At 41.4% G+C, this 22,500-nt stretch overlaps 1 protein-coding gene across 2 annotated transcripts in view; it reads right to left on the reverse strand.

Moving 5' to 3' along the window:
• Positions 1-22,500, reverse strand: part of LOC137653663 (lysosomal proton-coupled steroid conjugate and bile acid symporter SLC46A3-like) — a 47,367-nt gene that overhangs the window by 15,507 nt on the left and 9,360 nt on the right. Inside the window, exon 1 of one of the 2 annotated variants that reach the window (XM_068387242.1) lies at positions 15,945-17,099. The exons of the other annotated variant lie outside the window; for it this stretch is intronic. Within the exon in view, the coding sequence (XP_068243343.1) occupies positions 15,945-17,099 (1,155 nt within the window). Of the gene's footprint in view, positions 1-15,944; positions 17,100-22,500 lie in introns of those variants that run through there. 2 annotated transcript variants of the gene reach the window in all.

The following is a 22,500-nucleotide window of genomic DNA, read 5'->3' on the forward strand; positions in this document are numbered from 1 at the left end:
ATTATTTGTTTTGGCGAATTATTCGCCAATTCTGGCCTACGCTAGACCATGTAGCCTAGTCGTTTGGCCCTGGTACTTTCCTGCATGATTTTTGGATTTCCGAGTGTTTTTAAAATTTTATTGAAGCGTTAGGCAGTTTTATACATTTAAGATTATTTTGATTTTTTCCAAGATAGTATACGAGTGAGTTTCGGTGATTTAGGTAATCGATTCTCATGGCGCCTAGGCTAGTTGCCTATGGGGCCTTAGTATACTTTCTCATACTCCCCGGTTGCTTTCTTTTCTTCGGAGAAGGTATGCAATCCCTTTCCCTCTGTTTAAGCCTTGGGCTTAACCCTAGTGGTTTATCTGAATTAACTTTCGATACAACTATATTGGGGTGTTACTGTTCCTTCCTGTTCCAGTAAGTCTGGCTTCAGAGAGGGGCAGAACATCAGAGTTTCTAGTCTGAGTCTGTGTTTGTCTGGCTTGGGGTTGAGACTCCCTCGCTAGTCTGACGCAGACATAGGAGGCTTAACCTCCTTAGGTCACTCCCGAAGGTTTCTGTACGAGATGATTCCTTCTTCTTGTGATCTAGCAGACTAGTCCTTGTTGCTGTTCTTGGTGGGAGGATAAGATCCTTTCCCTGGGAGTAGCAACACCTTCCTTGCTTTGGTTCAGTGGGGGTTGGCAAGTATTGCTGGCCTCCCTCCTTGGATCTCCCTTAGGCTAAGATGAGTTTACTTGGCTGCGGGTGATTCTTTACTAAAGCAAGGTTGGTAGGACCCTCTTTGTCCCTTCCCCCTCTTTCTCTGTAATGGCCTAGCCGTTACAGTACTGTACGTCATTCTACATCTGGACCTAGTATAGGTTAGGATGTGGAGTGTGCCGGCCGGCAAAGGTCTTCTGCTTTGAGTGCTGCCCGGACCTCCCTTGGTCCCTCATCCATGTCTGTCTGTAGAGCCAGACGGCATTGGTCAGGAAGCCTGAATTAGATTCTCCCCTTCCTTATATGCACTCTTACGGATTGCCGGGCTCTGAGGTAGTACACTCTCTTATCCTGGCATCCATTCTGTTTTCTTCTAGTACTGTACCCGAGCCGGCTGCCGGCCTATGTGGCCGGCAGCCGGGCAGTCGGAGTTCTCTGGTTCTTTTGCTGCTGGCCGGCATCGGTTGTATACCTTTGCCGGCTGGCTATTGTCACGCCTTTGTCTGCCGGTCGCTACGAGCGGTGGCCAGCAGCCGAGTGCTACCTTGTGTAGTTGCCGGCCGGCAGTCATTGCCGGCCGGCATTGGCTTTTGTGGGCCGGCAGTTACTGCCGGCCGGCACATGCATTTGAACCAGCGTTCTGCCGCTTTATAGCTGTTAAGTAGTATACTTTAAAGCTAGTTATGGTGAGTGCCGGCCGGCAAGTGCCGGCCGGCACATTACCTTCTATACTGTACCAGTATTCTTCAGTATAGCATATACTGTAGGGAGAAAACTATAGTATAGTATTGGTACAACACTGTGTTTTCTAACACTTTTGTGTTGTCTTGCACAGCCCTTTGGTGTTGCCTTATAGATAAGAAAGTGAGTTCTTTCTTGTCTATTTTCCGGTATTTTAAAATCATACCTTAGGTGTGAGCTACACCTGTTTCCTCTGGAAATTTTTCATTGTTTACTCTAGGACAGATTAACCATACGATTTTATTATCTGGAAGGCTGCAACAATTGGCTGTGCGGGAAACACAAGTGTGTGTCTTTCCTTTCTGTTTTGTTATGCTAAACTGTGCATATCCAGTGATACGTAGTTCACTTGATACTCATGGAAATTTCTTCTCTTTACAGGAGGACCATCCGAAGTGCGGAAGTGTTTTCTGCAACGTCCGCAGCAAGAACTTCTGCGGACATGAGTTATGTAGGAGGCACGCAGCATGCGCTGTCTCCAAGGGTGATCTCCGGTATTGGGACCCTCAGGTATGTACCGTGTGCTCTAACCTGATTACTGAGGCTTTTGATTCCCCTAGGACGGCGGAATCAAGGGATATAGCAAGGGAGAAGCTTCGTACCTGGGTAAGGGGCTTCCAGAAGAACACCTCTGGACCTTATCTTCCAAGTGAGAAGATGAGGGCTTACCTTTTCCCCAGGGCATCAGCTGATGCAGTGATTCCCCAGCCTCAAGAGGAGATCCCCCTAGTTCAGATCCCGGTGGATGCTGAAGTCGCGGTCGCCTTGCAGGACATCCAGTTGGACGACAGGATGTCAGACGTGTCCGAGCGTCTGGAGGAAGACCTCCTGGCAGAAGGCCAGGATGAAGATCAAGCCCCAGACATTGTAGAGGAAGAGGCCGACGAGGTGTCGGCTGCTCCGGTTCAGATCCCTGAACCTATTCCCTCAACATCGTCCGCTCTCCCAGTAGAGCTGGGACAGGCCCTCTCCTCCATTGTTGGAATGATCCAACAAATGCAGAAGGAGAATAATGAGAAGGCGACTGCAATGGAACTGCAGATGCAGAAGCTTGCAGCATCACGTGGGCCCCAGAAAAGGCTCAACGTGAAAGACCTTCCCTTGTGCTCAGATGCTAACCCGTGGAGATATGCTGAGCACATGCCGATGACGATCGGAAAGATCGTCATGTCGGATAAGTTGGGTTCAGTTCCCCTAGAGGAGGTGGAATTCTGGCCCAGCAAAGGGTCATATCCGGTCTGTTATGTCCGGTTGAGGAAGGAACCAGCTTCAAAGGAGGAGACAGAGCCGAAGGAGGTCATAGTGATGGACCATGCTAAGGCTCAAGCTTTGCTTTCATCTTCGATGAAAGAGAGGGGCTTCACGAACTCAAAGGTGGCTGCATTGAGTAAGAAGCTCCCTTCCTTTGTGTCCTCTCCTGCTAGAGCCTTCCCCTTTTTGCAGAAAGGGTTTGCGGCTGTGTTAAAAGCAGTCGAGGCTGGCAAGCCTTGCCCCTCCTTGGAGGAGTGTAAACCCTTGTCGCTGGCCCTACCTATGGACCACAAGGACTGGAAGGACGTCCATCTTACCTTCTCAGTCGGGAAGTTGGAGGCTGATATTGCCGGACATCAGTTCGGTGAGAATCTCCCTAAGCTGTCTGACTTTCTTTTGCGGAGAGAACTCGAGACGAAAGAAAGACTGGCTGCCTCAATGTCTCTTCAGACCACTCTTGAAACGATGGCAAGTGACCCCAAGGTCCATGAGATGTTCATGGTAGTGGCCAAGACTCATCTGGCCACAGTAACGAAGGATCTTTACAGCTTTGTCAGGGCGAGGAGAGCTTGTAGGGAGTTTGTGTTCGCCTCGGCTGCGGTGAGGCACGAGCCAAGGAAACTAATCTCCTCCAACATTTGGGGCAAAGACCTTTTCCCTAGTGAATCGGTCAAGGAGGTTGTTGATAAGGCCGCCACGGAGAATAGGAACCTTCTCCAGAAGTGGGGCCTCTTTATCAAGAGAAAGTCTTCCCCGGATGAGGGTCCCCAACCAAAGAGGAAGACTAAGAGGACTAGGCTACCTTCTCGGCCAGCCAAGCCATTTAGACAGCAACAGCAACAGCAATTGCCGATGCCTTCAGTGCCCCAGATGGTGGCACAAACCCCGACCACATTCCAGTGGGTACCCCAGGCCATGTCGACACAGTCCCCGGCATTCAACCCAACGTTCGAAGGGCAGTCAACTTCCTTTCGAGCAAAGCCTAGAGGAGCAGCTAGAGTCTCGTCTAAGCGCCCCTCAAGGGGAAGGGGATTCAGGGGTGGTCGCGGTCAGGGAGGCAAGACCTCAGGACAGCAGTCCAAGTGAGATGATACCGGTAGGAGGGAGACTTCAGAGTTTTCGGGATCGGTGGACCTTCGATCCCTGGGCCCCCAGCCTACTCAAGAATGGACTGGGCTGGAGCTGGTACAGCACTCCACCCCCGTGCCCTCGGTTTTTCCAACACTCCACCCCTGTTCTGGAGGAGTACATCCAAGAACTGTTGGAGAAAAAAGTGATCTGAAGGGTAAAGTCCATCAAATTCCAAGGGAGGCTGTTTTGTGTTCCCAAGAAGGACTCGGAAAAACTCAGAGTCATTCTGGACTTGTCGCCACTCAACAAGTTCATAGTGAACTGCAAGTTCAAGATGTTAACACTGCAACACATAAGGACCTTACTGCCCAAGAGGGCATTTACCGTCTCCATACTGTAGACTTGTCAGACGCCTATTGGCACGTTCCAATCAACCGTCGACTCTCCCCCTACCTAGGGTTCAAGCTACAACGAAGACTATACGCCTTCAGAGCCATGCCATTCGGGCTAAATATAGCCCCAAGGATCTTCACGAAGCTTGCGAGCGTAGCTCTCAAACAATTACGCCTAGAGGGAATTCAGGTGGTAGCCTACCTGGACGACTGGCTGGTGTGGGCAGCATCCAAGACAGAATGCTTGCAAGCTTCCCTGCAGGTGATCCAGTTCCTAGAGTATCTAGGCTTCAAGATCAACAGAAAAAAGTCTCGACTTTCTCCATCTCAAAAGTTCCAGTGGTTGGGAATCCACTGGGACCTAATGTCACACCAATTCTCCATCCCGGCGAAGAAAAGGAAGGAGATAGCTGGTTCTGTCAAGAGACTTCTAGATTCCGAAAGGAAATCAAGACGCAAACAGGAGAGAGTACTGGGTTCTCTCCAGTTTGCTTCGGTAACAGACCCGGTTCTAAGAGCACAGCTAAAGGATGCAACCGGAGTTTGGAGAAGTTATGCATCAAACGCGCGAAGAGATCTAAGAAGACCAGTTCCGCTTCGTCTACGTACTCTTCTCAGGCCTTGGTCCCAAGCCAGACATCTAAAGAAGTCGGTACTTCTTCAGCCACCTCCCCCGTCGGTGACGATTCACACAGACGCCTCGAAGGAGGGGTAGGGAGGTCACTCTCATCGGAAAAAGGCCCAAGGGACTTGGTCCAATCTATTCAAGACCTTTCACATAAACTTTCTAGAAGCTATGGCAGTGCTCCTTACCTTGAAGAAAGTCTCCCCGCGTCACTCGATTCACATAAGGTTGGTGCTGGACAGCGAGGTAGTTGTGAGATGCTTGAATCGACAAGGATCAAGGTCGCCACCTCTCAACCAGATGATGTTGGCCATCTTCCGACTGGCGGAAAAGAAGAAGTGGTACCTGTCGGCAGTTCACCTTCAAGGAGTCCGCAATGTGACAGCGGACGCTCTATCCAGGTTCACACCGATAGAGTCAGAATAGTCCCTAGACGCAGGATCGTTCTCCTTCATCTTGAGTCAAGTCCCAGAACTGCAGATAGACCTCTTTGCGACGAAAGACAACAAGAAGTTGCCCCTGTACGTGTCCCCGTACGAGGACCCCTTGACGGAAGCAGTGGACGCGATGTCCCTTGACTGGAACAGATGGTCCAGGATTTATCTGTTCCCTCCTCACAACCTTCTGTTGAGGGTCCTCAACAAACTGAGATCCTTCAAGGGAGTAGCGGCAATAGTGGCCCACAAGTGGCCGAACAGCGTGTGGTTCCCCCTGGCATTGGAACTACGGTTGAAGTTTCTACCGCTACCAGATCCAGTTCTGACCCAGCGAGTCCAGAAGTCGACTGTCTGCGCTTCATTACAGAAAACCCGGACCCTGCAGCTCATGATTTTCTCTCCCTAGCGGTGAGAAAGCGTTTCGGGATTTCGAAAGACAGCATAGACTTCCTAGAGGAATATGATTACAAATCTACTAGAAGGCAATATGAGTCATCTTGGAGAAAATGGGTGGCCTTTGTCAAGGCGAAGAATCCGCAGGAGATCTCGACTGACTTCTGCTTATCTTTCTTCATCCACCTCCATGGTCAAGGGTTGGCAGCTAACACGATTTCAACGTGTAAGTCTGCTTTGACAAGACCCATTCTATATGCCTTCCAGGTCGACCTCGCTAACGAGATCTTTAATAAATTTCCGAAAGCCTGCGCTAGGCTCAGACCTTCAGCACCTACAAAGCCCATTTTATGGTCTTTAGATAAAGTTCTTCATTTCGCTTCACTGTTGAACAATGAGGAGTGTGCGTTAAAGGATTTGACCCAAAAAGTTATTTTCCTATTTGCACTCGCGTCCGGGGCCAGGGTTAGTGAGATTGTAGCCCTCTCGAGAGAGGAAGGTCGTGTTCAGTTCTTGGATGGGGGAGAGCTGAACCTGTTTCCGGATCCTACGTTTCTCGCCAAGAACGAGTTACCCCCCAACAGGTGGGGTCCCTGGAGAATCTGCCCTCTGAAAGAAGATGCATCTCTATGTCCAGTAGAGTGCCTAAAGGTCTATCTTCGTTGAACTTCAGACTTCAAGGGTGGTCAACTATTCAGGGGAGAAACATCAGGCTCAAATTTATCACTGAAACAACTCAGGGCGAAAATCACATATTTTATTCGCAGAGCTGATCCTGACAGTACACCCGCAGGTCACGATCCGAGAAAAGTTGCCTCATCCTTAAATTTCTTTAATTGTATGGATTTTGAACATCTTCGTTCATACACTGGCTGGAAGTCTTCCAGAGTGTTCTTTCGTCACTATGCGAAGCAAGTGGAGCAACTAAAGAGGTCTGTGGTAGCAGTGGGTTGCGTCGTTAACCCTGCTGTTTAACTCTGCGAGGAACAGTGGTTTTAATTGGGACGATTAATTCCAGGGTGAGTGTGTAGTTACATACTGTGCTACAAACTAAGTATGAGGGCACTGGGTTGCCCATGTTGACTGTCCCACTTTCAAAGGTGAACCTAGCATAAGTGCAGACATGTGTGCCGAGCGTTTCTAACGCTAATGTGACTGATTAGTAATACAGACTTTTATGACTTTGATACCTAGGTATGTTAAAAGTGGCACTAATGTTTTTCTTTCAGATAAACAAGTTTCTGTTTACTATCATACTTATGCTTAAATTTTTGGTTATCCTCCTCTTATATATATATATAATTGTTGTTAACCTGTCTATTTATTGTCTGTCAATAAACTTGTTCTTGAGAACCTTGCGTCTCCTTCACCTGTGTCAATTTATTGGTAATAATTGAGCATTCATTCTATGTATATTTATTTGGGATAATTCTAATAGATTGTTCCTTTATGCAAGTTAATTTTGCATTAGTTTATGCTTTCCCTTAGCGGGAGGACTCCATCCCCTAAGCGGATTTACAAGTTTCCTCCTACGCGGATATAAATCTTTGTCCAATACAAGTATTGAACAGAGAACTGGTCGATATTTCATATTTACGCAGTGGTTCTTTACAAACTATGCTTTACTAAATATAGGGTGAGACCACTATATTGGCTTGCCTGGTATTCATACATAGGTATATGTACTCTTCGAGACTTTTCCAGAGTCTAGTAGGACTCTTCCCTGTAGGGGGCAGGAAGCTCTATCATGGTTTATGGTTAGTTGAAAAGATGTATAACGGTAACATCTAAGGTCTCTAGGTCTAATCGACCGGGGAAATACCTCCGGGGAGTACGGCACGTTTTGAGAATCCACCGATACAGTAATGCTCTGGTATACCTCCATCAGGGCGACATGGCTTGAGCCCAAAAAACGGATTTTGAGCGAAGCAAAGAATCTATTTTTGGGTGAGATGGCCATGTCGTCCTGATGGACCCGCCCTTCCCTTTCTATGAAAGGGCTGTAGGTCCCCTCCCTACATACAGTATCTGTAGCACCTCGTGTATCGCTACAAGGAATACAGATGGCGCCAGGATCGGCGCAATGCACGCTTACGAAACGGGAGAAGAGAGAGCCTTGCGAGCGGCTCTCCTTTTTCTTTCTCGTTTTCGTTTTCATGCCAATTGACCCCTTCGAAGTGTTATCTCTGTTCGGGGTGCAGATTGCCATGTGGCGTGTCAAGAATACGTCCTCTGATATTTCGCGATATCCCTGGTTCTTTCATTAGGGATATTCGCTCCAGGAGTTAGAATTCTGGGTACCTTAAGGTAAATTCTCTGGGAATATCGCCGTAGTTGTAATATACCCTAGGAAGCTACCCTATAGGAACTTCCATCAGGACGACATGGCCATCTCACCCAAAAATAGATTTTTTGCTTCGCTCAAAATCTGTTATATATATATATATATATATATATATATATATATATATATATATATATATATATATATATATATATATATATATGTATATATATATAAAATTATATATATATATATATATATATATATATATATATATATATATATATATATGCGTGTTTATATGTGGGTACTTATCACATATAAATATGCATATACATATATATATATATATATATATATATATATATATATATATATATATATATATATATATATATATATGTACTGTATATACGCATATATCCATATATATATATATATATATATATATATATATATATATATATATATATATATATATATATATATATATTTATGTATATATATACTGTATATATAGATAGATAGATAGATAGATATATATATATATATATATATATATATATATATATATATATATATATATATATATATATATATATATATATATATATATATGTATATGTATATATATGCGTGTGTATATATGTATATTTGTAATATATAAATATGCATGTATATATATATATATATATATATATATATATATATATATATATATATATATATATATATATATATATATATATATATATATTTGTGTATATTTGTATATAAAAACCTTCAAATTTTTGCCTCAATCACATGGGCATAATTCATTTTCACTTTCCTTTTACTTTACATGAATGTAGCAAGAACTGTTAGCAATTCCATCAAATATGAGACGGAAAAAGATTTCCCTAGAAATTAAACTGTGTTATTCTTTCTCAATTTCTTTTCCTGGATTATATTGTGCTTATCGAACTTTAAAATGTTATTATCCTTGAAATTCTTATTAAATCAGCCATTTCTATCTTTTGCATAATAAACAAATTATTATTATTATTATTATTATTATTATTATTATTATTATTATTATTATTAGGTAAGCTATAACACTAGTAGGAAAATCATGATGCTATAAGACTGAGGACTCCTACAGGGGAAAAAAATAGCCCAGTGAGAAATTAAATAAGGAAATAAATATATTACATGAGAAGTAATTTGTAAAGAAAGTAAAATGTCTTAAGATCAGTAACAATAATAAAATAGATATGTCATATGTAAACTATAAAAACAGACTCATGTCATCCTGTTTAACATAAAACAAAATATTCGTAGCAAGTCTGAACTTCTGAAGTTCCACCGATTTAACTGCCTGATTAGCAAGATAATTCCACAATCTGGTCTCAGCTGGAATAAAACTTCTAGATTATTGTGTAGTATTAAGTCTTATGATGAGAAGGCTAGACTGTTGGAAATAATAGTAAAAAACGTTCACATTCAATTTTGTCGCTTTGAAAGAGATGAAGCGCATGTCAATAAACATCCAATACATAAGCCATTGTCCCTGACGGTCACCAATCAGGAGAAAATCAACTAAGTTGTGACGGAGCCGAGAGAGAGTTGTGAACTCAAAGGCAGGAAGCAATCGACTGAGTTATATTATTGTAGAACACTCTACTTATATACAAAACCTCAAGGCAACAGGACATAACAAGTTCACAAGACAGACAATATTACAGAGGAAAAACCAGACATGAATTTTCATGTTCGTTTTAGTGCGAGGGAAGAGCGAAGATACAAGCATAATATATACAAAAGGAATTATGTACAATGGTGTGAAACACGGTTGGTACATGGCTCCCTCCCCCCCTAAAAATGACATACTGTACATGTTAAATAGGGCGCCCTGATCTAGAGAGGCAAACTGTAGGCGGGTCATCTGGCAGGAGATAAGCAGGTTTTAGACGATCAATGGAGACCCAGTGTTCTTTGCCCCGAATGTTTAGGAGGAATGCTTTCGGACTGTGTCGGATCACAAGGAAAGGGCCCGTGTAAGGGGGTGTTAGTGGTGGCTTGCTGGTGTCGTTGCGCAGGAAGACGTGCATTGCAGAGTGCAAGTCCGTTGGTATGTGATGCTTCGCTGGGGGCTTGTAAGTCTGGCGGCACGGAGTAAATTTTCCCACGACGTGACGTATGCGCTGGAGATCGTCGGAGGAGGTTGTAGAAGGAAAAAATTCGGCAGGGACGACCAACGGGTCGCCATACACCATTTCAGCTGCCGAGACGTCGAGGGCGTCTTTAGGAGTGTCCTTAGTCCCAGGAGGACCCAGGGAAGCTGAGTAAACCAGTTGCAATCCTTGCAGCGGGACATCAAAGCTGCTTTGATGGTGCGATGAACACGTCCAACCATTCCATTAGCAGCGGGGTTGTAGGCCGTTGTCTGATGTAGGGTGATGCCCAGGAGATTCGCTAATGATGTCCACAATTGAGAGGTGAAAGTGGTTCCCCTGTCAGAAGTAATATGCTCAGGGATACCGAATCTTGAAATCCATCCAGAGAGTAAGGCAGATGTACATGAGGCGGACGTTGCAGTTTCCATGGGAATAGCTTTAGGCCAACGAGTGGAGCGGTCGATGACGGTAAACAGGTAACGATGTCCTTGTGATGTGGGTAGGGGGCCTACAACGTCGACGTGAATGTGTGCGAAACGACGCTGAGGTTGAGGAAAGGTGCCCACTCCTGAATCCGTGTGTCGATGTACTTTGGAAGTTTGGCAAGAAGTACAGGCGCGGACCCAATCCTTAGCATCCTTAGAAATGCCGTGCCAAATGAACTTTGCCTTCAGCAGCTGTGCAGTAGAACGGCACGAGGGATGTGAAAGGCCGTGAATGAAATCAAACACCTGTCGGCGCATGGGAGCAGGAATCCAAGGTCGCGGTCTACCAGTACTGACGTCACAGAGGAGGGTGGTGTTGGAGTCTTCGAGGGGAAAGTCTTCCCAACGGAGGGACGTGCAGGATGTCCTACAAGCTTGATGCTCTGGATCCTGTCGTTGGGCTACAGCCAGGGCGTTGTAATCCAATCCCAGTTGAACGGCAGCCAACGTGTTTCTTGACAGAGCATCGGCAATGGGATTCATTTTCCCAGGGACGTATTGGAGGGTGCAATTGTATTCAGCCACGGCGGAGAGATGTCGGCGTTGACGGGCGGACCAGGAGTCAGACTGTCAAGTGAAGGCGTGCACCAGAGGCATGTGGTCTGTGCGAATGACGAAGGGCGTACCTTCTAAGAAATGGCGAAAGTGACGGACAGCCAAGTGCACCGCCAGCAATCGATCGAAGGTAGAATAACCCAATTCTGCCTTGGACAGTTTTCTGCTGAAGAAGGCCAATGGGCCGGGCGAGCCTTTGACCACCTGCTCGAGTACTGCACCAATAGCAACGTCGCTGGCATTGGTGGAGAGAAGGAGAGGGGCGTGTGGGATAGGAAAAGTGAGAGCCGCAGCAGTTGATAGGGCCTTCTTTGCATTGCAGAAGGCTGCTTCTTGAAGGGGACCCCACTTCAGGTCCTTCGGCTTACCCTTGAGGGAGGCGTAGAGGGGAGTAAGAGTGGCGGCAATGGCTGGCAGAAAACGTTGATAATAGTTGATCATGCCCAAGAATTCCTGCAGAGCTTTGACGGTCGAGGGCACGGGGAAGTTCTGAACGGCTGCTACCTTCTCAGGGAGGGGGTGGACACCTTCAGGAATGATGCGGTGCCCTAAGAACGATAATTCGTTGGCGCCAAAGGTACATTTGTCGTACCGGACTACAAGGCCGTTTTGTTGCAGGTGGTCGAGCACGATGCGCAGGTGACGGAGGTGTTCCTCTTTTGAGGAGGAGAACACAAGTATGTCGTCCACATAACATACACAGAAATGGAGGTCCCCTAAGATGCCATCCATGAGACGTTGAAACGTGGCCCCAGCATTACGAAGGCCAAAACAGGAGTAATTGAAGGTGTATGTACCAAACGGAGTGGTGATGGCAGTCTTGGGGATGTCTTCTGGGTTCATAGGCACCTGATAATACCCCTTCAGGATATCGAGCGTAGAGAAAACCTTTGCTTTGTGCAGGTAGGAGGTCACGTCGGCAATGTTTGGGAGGGGGTAGTGATCCGGTTCTGTTTGCATGTTCAGGCGCCTGTAGTCCCCGCACAGACGGAGGGAGCCGTCTTTCTTCAGAACGATGTGTAAAGATGACAACCATGGGCTGGAGGCCTTTTGGCAAAGGCCTATTTCCTCCATTTCGGCTAACGTCTGTTTGGCGGCTGCCAATCGTTCCGGTGCCAGACGTCTGAATTTTGCAAAGACTGGGGGTCCCGTCGTCTTGATATGGTGATAAATACCGTGCTTGGTAGGAACCGTGGGCGTTTGGTGAAGTTCTGGACGGAAAACGTCCGGGTACGACGTGAGGAGGTGGGCGTAGGCATCCGTGGGTGCGCTAATGTGGAGAGAGAGGTTAGAGGGGGCGGGTTGAAGAGGTGTCGACAAGTACGAGTCTGCGTTGACCAATCATCGGTGGGCGACATCGACCAGAAGGTGGAAATGAAAGAAAATCCGCACCGAGGATTGGCATGGTGACGTCAGCAACGAGAAACTTCCAATTGAATTTACCGTTTCCGAACGATAATGTTCTCGTAACCGTAGGTGGGTATCGCAGATCCGTTGGCAGCTACCAAGCGGACGTCGGCAGATGTAGACAGACTACGTCGTGTCTTGAAGGCAAGCGATACTGGTCATTTCCCTGAGGGCAAGCAAAGCCCTATGGTCCCCCAACGGTTGTTGCGAGAGCTGAAAAAGCTTTGCTACACGGGCGGCTGGCGACGGCGAGTACTGCTGCAGAAGGTATGTTTTGAGGGCGTCATACGCTATTAGCGTGTCTCCTTGTTCACAAAGCCAGTCGGATATTTCCAGGAAGGTGTCCTCGGGTATCGCCGCGAGAACATAATCTGCTTTGGTGGTTGAGCGAGTCACTCCGTTGATGCGAAACTGGACTTCTGCGCGTTGAAACCAAGCAAATGCTTCTCCCCTGGCGAACAGTGAAAGTTTCAATGGGGCGGCCGCATCGCCAACTGCTGTAGTAGAGTCCGCCATAGTACTAACGATGGAGGGGCGAGGGAGGTGGGGGTGGAAGGCAGTGGGAGCGAGTTGACTTCCGGGGTCACCAATGTGACGAAGACGAGAGAGGGTTGTGAACTCAAAGGCAGGAAGCAATCGACTGAGTTATATTATTGTAGAACACTCTCCTTATATACAAAACCTCAAGGCAACAGGACATAACAAGTTCACAAGACAGACAATATTACGGAGGAAAACCAGACATGAATTTTCATGTTCGTTTTAGTGCGAGGGAAGAGCGAAGATACAAGCATAATATATACAAAAGGAATTATGTACAATTGTGTGAAGCACGGTTGGTACAGTATCAACATTAAAACAGATTTTTCATACAAAAACTATAAAAAGAGACATGTTAGTTTGTTCAACATAAAAAGATGTGCTGCAAGTTAGAACCTTTGAAGTTTTCCCGATTCAATTACTCGATAAGGGAGATCATTCCATGACTTGGTCACAGCTGGAATAAAACTTCCAGAATACTGTGTAGTATTGAGCCGCATGATGGGGAAGGCCTGGCTACTGGAAATAACTACATGCCTATTAGCATTACGAACAGGGCGGTACTGTCCGGGAAGTTCTGAAGGCCAAGGATGGTCAGAATTATGAGAAACCATATGCAACATGCATACCGAACTAATTGAACAACAGTGCCAGAGATTGATATCTAGATCAGATATAGGAAATTTAATAGACCGGAAGTTACTATCCAACAAACTAAATTGAGAATCAGATGAAGACCAGACAGGAGAACAATACTCGAAACAATATAAAATGAAAGAATTGTAACACTTTTTTCAGAATAGACTGATCACCGAAAATCTTAAAGGACTTTCTCAATAAGCCAACTTTTTGTGTAATTGATGAACACACAGACCTAATGTGTTGTCGAGAGTCACACCTAAAATTTCAAAAGAGTCATACAGAGCTAAAAAAACATTATCAATTCTGAGATCCAGATATTGAGCAGCAATTGTTCTCGACCTACTTACAGTCATACTTTGAGTTTTGTTTGGATTCAACTTCATACCCCATAATTTGCACCATGCACTAATTTTAAGGGATTTGGCAACCCCAGATCTACATTCAGGAGATTGCATTAATGCAAAGAGAGTAGCATCATCTACATATGCAACGAGCTTGTTTTCTAGGCCAAACTACATGTGTATACAGTATGAAGCGCAATAGGTCAAGAACACTACCCTGAGGAAAACCAGATATCATATTCCTATACTCACTATGGTGCCTATCAACAACAACTCTTTACGACCTATTACTTATGATTCTAAGAAAAGACCCATGCACTCCCAACTGTTTTAGTTTGAAAACAAGGGCCTCATGATTAACATGGTCAAAAGCAGCACTAAGATTAAGGCTAGTCATACGAACTTCTTGACAACAATCAAGAGATTTCTGTACGGCATTGGAGATTGTAAGAAGGGCATCACATGCTCCAAGGCCTTTTACTTTGGTATTTATTTTCACAATTAATTTGTAATACCTAAGTTAAAATAGTAACGTGTTCCTTCATTATCATTCTATACATAATTGAAAGCTTGAAGGTCCGCAAACAGATTCTTTTCCCACGCTGGAAGTCTGACTTGAATTATTGTTGAATATTGGAATGAGGGACCCTGCTTTGACTTATCTTGGTAACCATCTTCTCAGAAAACAGGTTCCAGGAAAAATTCAATGCTGTCAGACTGCCAACGGAACAGTCAAGGGGATGAAGGTATCCTAGCATAGGGGTCACACGTCATCATATTCAAAGGACTCATATCGTTAACATTTTTGCATTCACCATAAGAATTTACCTTACTCACAGGCCTTCACTGGTGCTATCTCAACCTAGCTGCATTCGCTATTAATCTTTTGAATATACCTCTGTTCCCTCTTCCTTTCTTACATGTAGCTGTCCCAACTGGATTTACCAAAAGTCAAAAAGCCCACAAGACAAGAGACTAGTTCTAGGATTGATCAACAATGCAAAATATCAACATCAGGGATGTCAGCGCGTACAGGTTCGGGTAAGCATCGAACTCAAAGGGCACGAAGTAAGTTCACCTCATGAAGAGAGCCGTCTGTGGCAGGTTGCAGGTGAGCGATACTGGTCATTTCCCAGAGGGTGAGCGAAGCCTTCTGGTCTCCTATCGATTATTGAGAGAGGTGTAAAACTTGGCTATACAAGCAGCTGGCAATGACAAGTACTGCTTCAAAAGGCATGTTTTGAGGGCGTTGTACGCTATAGGGGTGTCCCCTTGCTCGCAAGGCAATCAGAAAGTTCCAGGAAAGCATCCTTGTGGATCGCAGTGAGAACATAGTCTGCTTTGGTGTTTCACTCAGTCATGCCCTTGATGTGAAACTGGACTTCGGCACACTGAAACCAGGTGAACGCTCGTCCGCTGGCGAAGGGCAGTAATTTAATTGAGGGGACATATATCGAAGATTTGGTTCGGTGGGCAGTATCCTTAAACAGTAGGACATAGCATTGAGGGGGATGGCCCCTAATTGTGCGAGATGGCCGTTACATTGTAGCTGAGAGGCGCGGTGAATGCAGCCAACTTTATTTCAATGGATCATGAGTTTATATAGAAACTGATCCAAGCAAGATTGTATCAAGAATTCAAACAAGATCATTCATGAACAGGCATGCTTAAACAAGTCAGTGGGAGGGGAAAGTGATATATACGAACAACAGAAATACTATTACGTAATAAAATTGTGTGCGAAATATGTCCAGTACAATAGAGAAAATATACATATATATATATATATATATATATATATATATATATATATATATATATATATATATATATGTGTGTGTGTGTGTGTGTGTGTGTGTGTGTGTGTGTGAGTATGTATGTTTGTCTTTTACCAGTATATTTCTCTAAATATTTCAAACTTTCATTTTGCACATACCTTTGATAACCTACTCCTGATAGTGACGCTTCCATACTCCTCTGGGATGAAGATGAAAACGTAAGGGACCCACCACTGGCTTGGTGAAGTTGTCATCCCAAAAGCTAAAGATCGACAAAATAGTAGTACAAGAGTCATACCTCCCACAGAACAGTCATGGAGACGCAGATATCCAAAAATCGGAGTAAAGCAAAGCGTTGCCAGCGATGTACCAACATCATCAACAATCTTGTATATACTGTATGAGTCTATGTCCCAGTTGAGAACTCGCAATAACCATAAGTACAAGTTGTGTGGAGATGCACTCATATGCATAAGCATGATTCCTAATAAAATCATAATGTGCCACCTCCCACTTCCTTGGCGCTTTCTTAAACAAACATGAAATAAGTCGACTACATTCCGGGGGTTCCACAAACGCTTTTGTTTTGAGATTTCTTTATTTTCTTCGATCAGTTTCTCTTTATCTTTCACGACAAAAACAGAGTAAAAGAATGAACTCAAGTAAAGGACCGTGCTAAAACCAAACACCCAACAGAACCCTCCTGCATCGTAGATCAGGGCTCCCACAGCAGTACCAGCTGGAGTTCCCAGAACCCAGATACTTCTCACTATAGCAAGTCGTTTGGTTCGATCTTCACACGCTGACATGTCAGCAATGTAACTGTAGACGGCCATGTAGAATAACGACCACCCGCCTCCGAAAGATAAACAAAACGAGGCTACATACAAAATTTCTGGAGGCCAAGTTGGAAAAAAGGAAACCAAGAGATAAGTGGCGGAATAAAGAGTGGTACCAAATATTGATAGAAGTATAGGTAATCTCCTTCCTCTTTGATCGCTCCAAGATGCGATAAATGATAACAGTAACACGGGAATTATGCTTGATATTAGTTTTTCATTAAAGTTAAAAATGTTAACCCGCTTCTGCACTTCCACTTGTATACTTTCGTGGTTCCCATCGTTAATTTTCTCACATATGTCACCGGGATAACCAAGTGTTACCCTGCAGTACCGTTCAAGCTTCAGATTCTCAGCTGGAGCCAATGAAGCCGCAGAGGACACTGCTTTCAAAAACAACATAGGTGCAATTGTAATCACTCTTAGAATATCCTTGACCGACCTTAAGGCTTTACTAAACCTTGTGCACGCCATTGTCTGTATCATAAAACTGCAAGATAAAAATTGAAATGCGTTGAGACAACTTTCCTTATCATACTTTAGTTATCGGCTTCATCTTGGTTTAAGTAGAACAATTTTGACAATCTTCGACCCTTGCTCAGAAGCAGAAATGGATGCCCTTTTTTTTTACATCTTGTCAGACGTACGTTTAAAAAGAAATTCCTGTTATAATCACCAAAAATACACTTTTATCATATTAAAACTTTATTTTTCTTTTTAAAAAGGAAAGTCCTTCAAATAGGTTACCCATTCCCTTTATTCTTACTTGAATTCAGGTTGCCAAAGGATTTATATATTAATGACGTATGGCCTCATGTGGAAATGACATATCCTCGTGTAGTCTATCTCAAATGACGTTCACTTCCGATGACTTTAATCATAGGAGTATGAACATATCTGATACCATGATTATATTTTTTCAAGAATGTGAAATCAGGTTTTGATGATGAAATATCAAAATTCTAACATAAATCAGATCCACGAAAAGCTTTTATAATCCGTAAATCTTATTACTGATAATCGGTTGGCAACCATACGGTACAATACCAAAATGATGAAGAGAACAAGATGACATAGGACTACTTGTGATGAACTGAGCCCATTGATACGAGAAATCTCAACATAGCCTTTCTAAATCGTATTTGGCAATGTAATAAATAAACAGAAATGCTTCATGGGATAGCACCTAATTACAAACAGACCCAATATATAATAAAGTTTCTGAACACTGCGAACATGAAATAACTTTTTAGTATAATGTTTGTAGAGGAAATCATTGCGTCAAAGAGGGGAATTTATTCAAGGTCTACCGTGGTGACTTCATAGGACTCATGAGCCAATGGACTACAGTGGGAGTGATAAAGCTGTTAGAGGTCAGAAAGAGACCGTAAAAGGTGATGGGGCTGCTATAGGCCTGAAAAAAACTATACAAGACTAATAAGTTTATTGGAGACTTGAAAGAGACTACAAGAAGTAATAAAGTTGTTGGAGGCCTAAAATACACTGTAAAAGACTGATAAGGTTATTGCAGAACTTAAAAGATCTGTAAAACAGTAATAAGGCTGTTGGCAGTATGAAAAACAATGAAAAAATCATAAGGTTATTGGAAACTAGGAAAAGATTGCAGAAAAACGAAGAGGCTGTTGGAGGTCTAAAAGACACTGTAAAAGAGTCTTGAGACTACTTGAGGTCTAAAATGTACTACAAAAGAGTAGTTAAAGTAGCTGGAGGACTGAAAAGGTCTGAAAAAGAGTAATGAGATTATTAGAGGACTGAAAGATATTGTCAAAGCCTGATAAGGTTATTGGAGACGTGGAAGGGACTGCAAAAGATTATTGAAGTATACTATTAGGGTATTGGAAAAGCCTTAGAAAACGAGTAATGAAATCATTAGAGACCTGAAAAAAAACACTATTAAAAACTAATAAGATTATTGGAGACATGAAGGATACTGCATATAAGTAATATAGCAATTGGAGGGCTGGCTAAAGGCCGAAAAAGAGGTTATAAACTTTTTGGAGACATAAAAATGACAACCAAAATTGTGGTAAACATTGCCGGACAAGTCAATTCGTCACCATGAGATGGCAATGGGTTGTCTTACAAGTAGGAGCAAACAAAGAAGATTTCATTACTGATCAAATTCCTTCTAAATGTATCATTATATATATATATATATATATATATATATATATATATATATATATATATATATATATATGTGTGTGTGTGTGTGTATATATATCTACATATTGATAATAAATATATATACACACATATGTATATATATATGTGTGTGTAAATATGCTTATATACATATATATATATATATATATATATATATATATATATATATATATATATATATATATATATATATATATATATATATATATATATATATATAGATACAGTATATATATATATATATATATATATATATATATATATATATATACATACAGTATATATATATATATATATATATATATATATATATATATATATATATATATATATATATATATATATATGTGTGTGTGTATATATATATATATATATATATATATATATATATATATATATATATATATATATATATATATATATATATATGTATATATATAAATATATATATATATATATATATATATATATATATATATATATATATATATATATATATGTGTGTGTGTGTGTGTGTGTGTGTGTGTGTGTGTGTGTGCGTATAGATACATATACATATATAACATAAAACAAAATATTCCCAGCAAGTCTGAACTTCTGAAGTTCCACCGATTTAACTGCCTGATTAGCAAGATAATTCCACAATCTGGTCTCAGCTGGAATAAAACTTCTAGAATACTGTGTAGTATCAAGCCTTATGATGAGAAGGCTAGACTGTTAGAAATAACAGTATAAAAAGGTTCACATTCAATTTTGTTGCTTTGAAAGAGATGAAGCGCATGTCAATAAACATCCAATACACATGCCATTGTCCCTGTCGGTCACCAATCAAGAGAGAATCAACTAAGTAGAATGTTTTTTGGTGAGGGAAGAAAAGAAGAAGAGTCGGAAAGGGTTCTCCCTCTGGGTCCTTTGCTTATTTTCATCTGCAAATTAATCATCAATAAGAAAGATTACAAAATGTTGGAACACTGAAAAGATTTGTATTACACTCTATAACGTAACACTTTACCTTCTTTTTGTAATTGTCATATAAATGAATACTGGATGAAATATTAATGATTCTTGTAATTTTCAAGTCTCAATTCTTTTTTGTGATTTTGGAAAGGTAAAACCAGCGTTTTATGGCGTTCTTTATTTTCAAAGGATCAGGCATCCCCCCTTGTTATTATTTATTCAATAAACTAGTGAAATTGTGAATAAGCAACTACTACATTTAGCATCATCGAGAAAGGGAAGTAAATCACATTGGTGTAATCTAAGTAAATTAGAATTATGAGAACAAAACAGTTTTTTTACCATAAATTGGTACTTGGTCATGTCTGGAGAAGGTCTACATGTATCACGATAGAATTAATATATGTGTATTGTATGAGTCCCATGAAACAATCGTCGATAAGGTTGTCCTCTCACAGATCTGGTGTGGCCTTTGCATAAAACTAATCATGTTCCGTTCTGGAATATTGATTTAATTCTATTTTCATTTGGGTTCATGAATGAGTCATTTCAGCCCTTTTTTTCAAATTGAACAAATTGAATTCACCAGTTCAGGATTCATTTTTTACATGAACTGTGTCCTGGCGTGATAGTAGGTTCTATAAAGAGAGAGTTTTGATTCTCATATATAACACTCACCGAACATATTCTAGATGTAAAGAAATTTATATTCATGAACATAGAATCATTCTTATGGCAAAAGGAGTGGCAATTTAGATTAGGAATAATTACATACCTCCTCATAAGACCTGTTTTGATTGTGGATGTTAGTGGTTGAAATCATAAAGAATTTGTGGCAGGAACAGCTTTAACATAATTATGCTCTATCACTTACAATCTATACTTATATGATACTGTTCTTGATTGTCTGCTAATCTTTCTGGCTAAGATAGAGACATGATAGAGAGAATATTTTGGTTCTTGTTGTCATTGTCAATGCTAATCGTGGGTTATGATTGATCATCTTTCTCGTACTTAACTTAACCTCTAAAACTAACTGTGGGGAAACTATAAATAAGGGCATGACCATTTCTATGAATTACTTGAATATTTATTCATTGATTCCCGTAATGTTATGATCAGTACTGTTGGTCTTGCTTCAATTTCGTTAGTTATTGAAATTGATAAGGTTACACATCCTGTGATAATTATGTACAGAAGTATATAAAATATCAAATAGACTAGTTAGGAGTTTTTAGAGATCTGAAATTGGTTACAGATGTAAACAGGAGTTGATCCTGCTCTTCCTGCAGGTGATATATTTGTCAACATAAAGAATAGAAAGATTCGTCTCGTTTGTTGAATGATTGTAATCAAAGACAGAGACTGATTCAAAGACAATCGCTGACGTGTTTACTCGGAGGAAAAGGAAGTTTATGCTCTTTGCAAAGTAGTAGTCCTTATTTCACTGTATTTATTATTTCTAACTAAAAGCTCTGGCTCAGAAAGTTTATACCTAGAAGGAAAATTGATACTTCCTGACTAAAAAAGAAACCCTTTTCAGTAGGGTCCAGGTACATAAATGGTGGGAAAACGTTCAGGTCTAACCTCTTCTATGTAGACATTACAGTTCCTCCTTTGCTCAATCCAGATGGCTCTGTCACTCACTGAGCAAAGAGACAAAGTATTTTAGTTTATTTGCCTAAGAGTGAACAGTTATAAAAACTTATTATACTTAGTATAACTTTTCAACTCTACGAAATAATGATTCTTTTTCTTGTCCATGAGGTTTAGGGAGATACAGAACTAAATATTGTAGTAGTTTTCCCTATTACTTTTGTGAAAATGGCCAATTACTTTGCTTCTCAGCTGTTTAACATTCTTCAAACGTTAACTAGAAGTGTTATTTTTTTCTTTCTTTTTTTTTGTGCAATTGGTAGTGACCTAATTTAGTAAATGGGGTTATAACATTTCTAGCCCGATTGATCACTGTCAAATTTCTAAAACTTCTGAGGTTGTTAATGTCTGCTATATGCTCTTTTTGCACTAGTTGGATAATTGGTAGTTATTCCATTTGGCAAATGTTGACCTCAAATTTTCTACAACTCCCATATTTTCTAAAGATTTTTTTTATGTCTGCTGGTAAAACGTTTGAATGCCCGCCTCTAAATTAGCATCTGTTCTCAAATTTGCAATTTAATCTTTTAAAGTGTCTGGGTTCTTACATTGATCTTCTTTAAAGCTTTAGTACTATACTAAAATTCTTTTTTTATAGTTACGAACGTTTCATACTTTTTCTTGACCATGTTTATCACAAAACCATTGTCTTTAAACTTAAATATTCCGAACTCTGTAGATCATTTCTTAAGGTGCATGCAAACTGCGCAGATGTTTCGTGTTAACACCCCATATGACGTGTCAACACACACACCAACAGATTGCATCCTATAACACATCGACGTTCTAGGGGCTAGACGCACCGTCAAAAAGCCCCTGTCCGGAGAGAAGCTCCGTACAATCTAAAGAAGAAGAAGAACAACGACGTTTTTATTTATCTGATGCGTGTTACGTCAGAAAGATTTGATTTTTTGAGGAGTTATCACGATAGATAGATAGAGATAAATAGATTTATATATATATATATATATATATACATATATATATATATATATATATATATATATATATATATATATATATATATATATATATATATATATATATATATATATGTGTGTGTGTGTGTGTGTAT

The sequence above is a fragment of the Palaemon carinicauda genome, chromosome 1, assembly GCF_036898095.1.
Source record: "Palaemon carinicauda isolate YSFRI2023 chromosome 1, ASM3689809v2, whole genome shotgun sequence".
Taxonomy (NCBI): domain Eukaryota; kingdom Metazoa; phylum Arthropoda; class Malacostraca; order Decapoda; family Palaemonidae; genus Palaemon; species Palaemon carinicauda.